The sequence below is a fragment of the Nicotiana attenuata genome, unplaced genomic scaffold, assembly GCF_001879085.1.
Source record: "Nicotiana attenuata strain UT unplaced genomic scaffold, NIATTr2, whole genome shotgun sequence".
NCBI lineage: Eukaryota > Viridiplantae > Streptophyta > Magnoliopsida > Solanales > Solanaceae > Nicotiana > Nicotiana attenuata.
Genome location: NW_017670697.1, coordinates 75,892 through 80,865, shown reverse-complemented (window position 1 = coordinate 80,865; position 4,974 = coordinate 75,892). Strand labels below are relative to the sequence as shown.

The 4,974-nt window shown below is 37.2% G+C and overlaps 1 protein-coding gene across 2 annotated transcripts; it reads left to right on the top strand.

Moving 5' to 3' along the window:
• The first annotated feature begins 229 nt into the window (after window positions 1-229).
• Window positions 230-4,568, top strand: LOC109242422 (protein Dr1 homolog). 2 transcript variants are annotated; one of them, XM_019409282.1, is made up of 6 exons: window positions 230-614; window positions 734-790; window positions 1,674-1,763; window positions 2,763-2,857; window positions 3,434-3,502; window positions 3,790-4,568. In XM_019409282.1, exons 2-6 carry the CDS (start codon window positions 745-747, stop codon window positions 4,291-4,293), a joined length of 804 nt encoding a protein of 267 aa, XP_019264827.1. In that variant the 5' UTR covers window positions 230-614; window positions 734-744; the 3' UTR covers window positions 4,294-4,568. The 2 variants fall into 2 exon arrangements, with proteins under 2 accessions (XP_019264827.1, XP_019264828.1); XM_019409283.1 differs by having other exon boundaries at window positions 230-790.
• Window positions 4,569-4,974: the final 406 nt, after the last annotated feature.

Genomic DNA, 4,974 nt, shown 5'->3' with positions numbered 1-4,974 from the left:
TAATGTATAATATTATACATTAAAATACAAAAACTATATATTTGCTGGCTATTATTCTGGAGACCGGCTATACTGTGCAAAAATTCCAAAAGAGAAAACAAAGACTTGATACTAAATGGGCCGCGAGCCCAACTACATATGGCCCAAATTAGGGCATCTATAGTGGGCCTCAATAAGCAGATCCAGTAGAATCGGTAACTCTTCTCTCCTTTTCTCTCGCTTCCATTGGCAATTCATGAAATTTCACCTGCGGCATCCGCTACCTTAAAGACGACTATTATAACAACATAAACTATATTTTGTCTTCTCACACATTCCCACATCCTTAATATCTACGTGCAAACCACTCGCCAATTATCACTCACGAACCGTTGCTTTATGAGCCGCACGTCCTTACGCGCGCGTGGATATTGCATTCATTCAATGCGCTTTACAGAAACTTAGCCCTAGACCACTTCCTTCTCTATATCGACCATGAACAACCACCGTCTACGACTCCGATCACCTACTTCGATCCCTTTTTATATATCTTCCAATCGGCTGAACTGCCACTGAATTTTTATTTAATTCTAATCTCTTCCAATCTGCCTGATTCGCGATTTTCTCCTCGTAAGGTCGGTATAATTTTATTTATTTCTCTTCTAAGCTCTAGATCTTTCCTTTTAGTTTTTTTTCTGCAAATTTGAAGAATTTGTGATTTTAATTTTAAGAATTTTTTGTTTGGTTTTTGGAGGGTTGGAACCTATGGATATCGTTGGTAAATCAAAGGAAGATGCTTCACTTCCCAAAGGTTTCTTTTTCTCTTCCCTATTTAGTTTCCGTTCATGTAATAATATATTCAGGAAAAAATAATTTTGAGCCAGCATATCTAGACTTAATTACTGTTTACTCTCGGATTGCTTTTCACCAAATTGAATGAGTTTCTTGTGATTGAAAGTTTAAATCATTTGGTGAGGAGAATTGTTTATTAGGTTAGCTTATGATTATCCTGTCCAATATGTTAGAGTTCTCGTGAGATATTAGCTTAATACGTATGATTATCCTGTCCAAGATATTAAAATTCTTGTGAGATATTAGCTTAACACTGATTATTATCCTGTCCAAAAGAAGGCATAATTAGCTAGGTGGTCGCAAAAAAAGTTATATTGCATTTTCGTCTAACAGTTGAGTTTAAAGTCGAGAAATAGGGTCGAGCAGTGTACAACTTCCTAAATTCTAAGATCAGTTTCAGTTAGCTAAAAGCTTGATTCTTCGTGCTGTCTGAAGTTCTACATTTTTGTTCTACCTCTACATATTAAGTAGGATATTTTGTGTCAATTTTTTTTTGAAGTTCCCGTCACATTATGTATCAGGCGCCAGAGTAACTCAGTCTATTATGTATCAGTCGCCAGAGTAACTCAGTCTATCTCATCAACGTGTAAAGAAAGAAGGCTTCTTTTTGTTCTTTATCTACATTGTGCCACCTTTTGAGAAAAGATCATTGACGTTGTGTTAGAATGATGAGCTTGATGATTCCACTTGCAAACAATGATATTGAAATTTTGGCTGCATCTAGTTTTTCTTTAATCTCTGAAACTCATTTAATTTTAGAGAACTTGCTATTTGATTTGGATGACTTAGTTTAATTAATTGTTTGCTTTCTTTGGCTATACTGATATTGTATCTCTTCTCAGCAACTATGACAAAGATTATTAAAGAAATGTTGCCGCCAGATGTTCGTGTTGCCCGAGATGCTCAGGATCTTTTGATTGAATGTTGCGTAGGTGAGTTGATTTTAATTTGCCCGATTTAATTTTTTGAGGTCAGTTTAGTTATCATGACGGGTGTGACTATTGTTGAGTACTATTTTGTCTATGTCCGCAACTCTGCTTCTCTCTGATTTAATGGGATTTTTTTAATCAAGCAGACTTTTAGTTAAAAAAAAAAGCTGGTGTATAACCATTTTCTTCATCAGTTGATTTCACTGAGAATAAGATGGTGTGTGATCTATTGTGCCCGGTGGAAGTTTATGGATTGAACAGGTAGTGTGCTTCAAGGCCTGTTGGTACTGAAATTCTATATAGTATGATGAGACATAGTACAAGAAGAGTATGATAGAAGTGCTTGGTAGTGGACTACTGACCACAGTTTAAGACATTAAGTAGGTCAGTATGAGGAACTGTTAAACGGATTTAAGGTTTTAACAGATCCTGTGTTTTATTCTATGTTGATTCATACACCTAAAAGAGATCAAGGTTGGAATCCTGGTAGAGGCAAAAGAGCTAGGTGATTCTTCCCATTTGCCTAAGCTAGAATTTACCTGGAACCTGCATTAGTGGGAGGATGCAAGTACCTGGTTGAATAGTAGACGTGCGCACAAGTTGGCCCAAACACCAATATTTTCATTTTAAAAAAAAAATTATTCTTACAACTCAAATTGGATTCCAGATTACTCAGGTTTACTAATAAAACATAAATTTGTTGATCTCTTTTTCCAGTCCATGTCCTGTTAGATGAATTTAAAGTAATTTGGTGTGGAGCTGCTGTTTCCATATGTCCTGTCTGGTGATATGTCTTTGCTATGTGAACAGGGTTACAGTATCTGCCCTTTCCTGTTCTCCCTCTATGGATAATTATCACCTCTTCAATTACCTTAAATGGATAGCAAAGTTATAGCTTCTATTATTACTTGAATTAACTTTAGTTATTATCTAAATTAACCTCATAAGGTCATTTTCCTCTTTCTCCTTAGCAAAGTGTTCCACTTGTTCTGTGCCGTGCAGAGTTCATTAATCTTATCTCATCAGAATCAAATGAAGTTTGTAATAGAGAAGACAAACGAACAATTGCACCAGAACATGTACTCAAGGCTTTAGAGGTGCTTGACCTGATCCTGTAATTCTTCTTTTATGTATATCTTCTTCTATCTTTATCCTGTTTTGCAATTCTCTGCTGGCGCTTTTTACTGTATGATCTATGTCAGTTTACTTCAAGATGAGATATGTCAGTTCAGATGTAGTTTTCCTCTGACCTAAAGTTAGGCCAATAAGATAACAAAGCTTCTTGACTTAGGAATCTGTTTTCTTATGCCCTAGAAGTGATAATAAGGTGTTGTAAAGATGACTTCTGCAAATATCGTTCATGATTTTAACTGATGTCTGCGTTATGTGTAAATCATGGTTTCCTTTATCTGGGGTCTGAGGAATGTATTCACCGTAGAAACCACAATTATTTCATCATTAACCATCCAGAAATCTTTCCCTTTTTTACCTTTATAAAATACCCCAGAAATTTTATTCATGTAGTGTCCTTTACACGTTAATCTATTAATATTATCCGCTGGTTAAATTTTTATAATATCCTTGCTTTGGCTTGCAGTGAAAAATAAAGACATGATTTGGTAATCAGAACTTGCTTGTATTGTCTTTGCTTATGTTAAGTTATGATCTCTCAGGTTCTTGGTTTTGGGGAATATATTGAAGAAGTATATGCTGCATATGAACAACACAAGCTAGAGACCATGGTACTTCTCTTTCTTTATCGTCTTACTTTACTTTGACATATGGATAACCTATTATTATTTAAGCTTCTCTGTGGAATAGCTAGTGTATCGTCTATTGAGCTAGCATCTCTTCCCTTTTTTCATGGAGGTCTCATCTTAGTGATTTCTTTTCATTTTGTCTTTTGTTCTCCAAGTGAGTTTCTCCTTCTCCCATTGAGTCCACAGCCTGTGGCTAAACCTTTTAAAGTGATTTAAAACAACAATAAGTTTTATCATTTATTGCCCTTTGGTGTATTTTTCTACCATAGGACACTGTGAGATCTGGGAAATGTAATAATGTAGCTGAAATGACTGAAGAAGAAGCATTAGCTGAGCAACAGAGGATGTTCGCCGAGGCACGTGCAAGGATGAATGGCGGTGTTACAGGCCCTCCCAAGCAGCAAGATTCAGAAGCTGAGCAGCAGAGGATGTTTGCTGAGGCACGTGCAAGGATGAATGGCGATGTTACAGGCCCCACCAAGCAGCAAGATCCAGAAACTGAGCAGCAGAGGATGTTTGCTGAGGCACGTGCAAGGATGAATGACGATGTTACAGGCCCCACCAAGCAGCAAGATTCAGAAACTGAGCAGCAGAGGATGTTTGCTGAGGCGCTTGTAAGGATGAATGGCAATGTTACAGGCCTCCCCAAGCAGCAAGATTCAGAAGCTGAGCAACGGAAGATGTTTGCTGAGGCGCATGCAATGATGAATGGTGGTGTTACAGGCCCCCCCAAGGAGCAAGATTCAGAAGCAAAGCAAAACGTTAATAGCTAACTTCACTTTTAGTTGTTCTGTAGGAAGAACATCTTTAGTCTGTCTTAGTAGTGGGATCTTTCTTCTATTATGTAGAAAAAGCTCCTGGCGCATGTGTCGACTGTGAGGGCTCTAGTTCAGTTTGTACTCGATGCATTATGTTCATATATTCTGTAAATTAGTAGGAATTTGCTTCAGAATGTTGGCTTGTGAGGGCTCTTGTGAGTATTTCTGTCACAAAGGGGTCTTTGCCTCTTTCCATTTTCCCCAAATAAAAAAAAGTCTCAACACGGAAACTACTGGAAAAGATCGTACTTTACCAAATAAAAAATTGTCCCAACACTGAACCAGTGGGAGAGAATGATGAATGTGATCGTCGCAATACAATTAGTGCTCTGAGTAGGATTATAGGGTCATTCTTTGTTTATTTTGGAGGAAAATTGGTTCTTCTTTTTCATTTAGGTCCACCATCGCTTTTCCAGGCTTTTGGCTTTGGCAATATTTGAAGCTCAATGAAAGAGGATAAGAAAGAGACACCTGAATTCAATATTAATACTACCTTTGGCACTGTTGATTGCAAATAATTGTGTCTTGAGTAGAGAATCTAAAGTAATCGTTGAGCTAAGCCCAACATCATCATTCATCACTGACTCTGTTCCTTTGGGTATGTTTTGCAGAGGTTCTATGTGATTTTGTGACCAC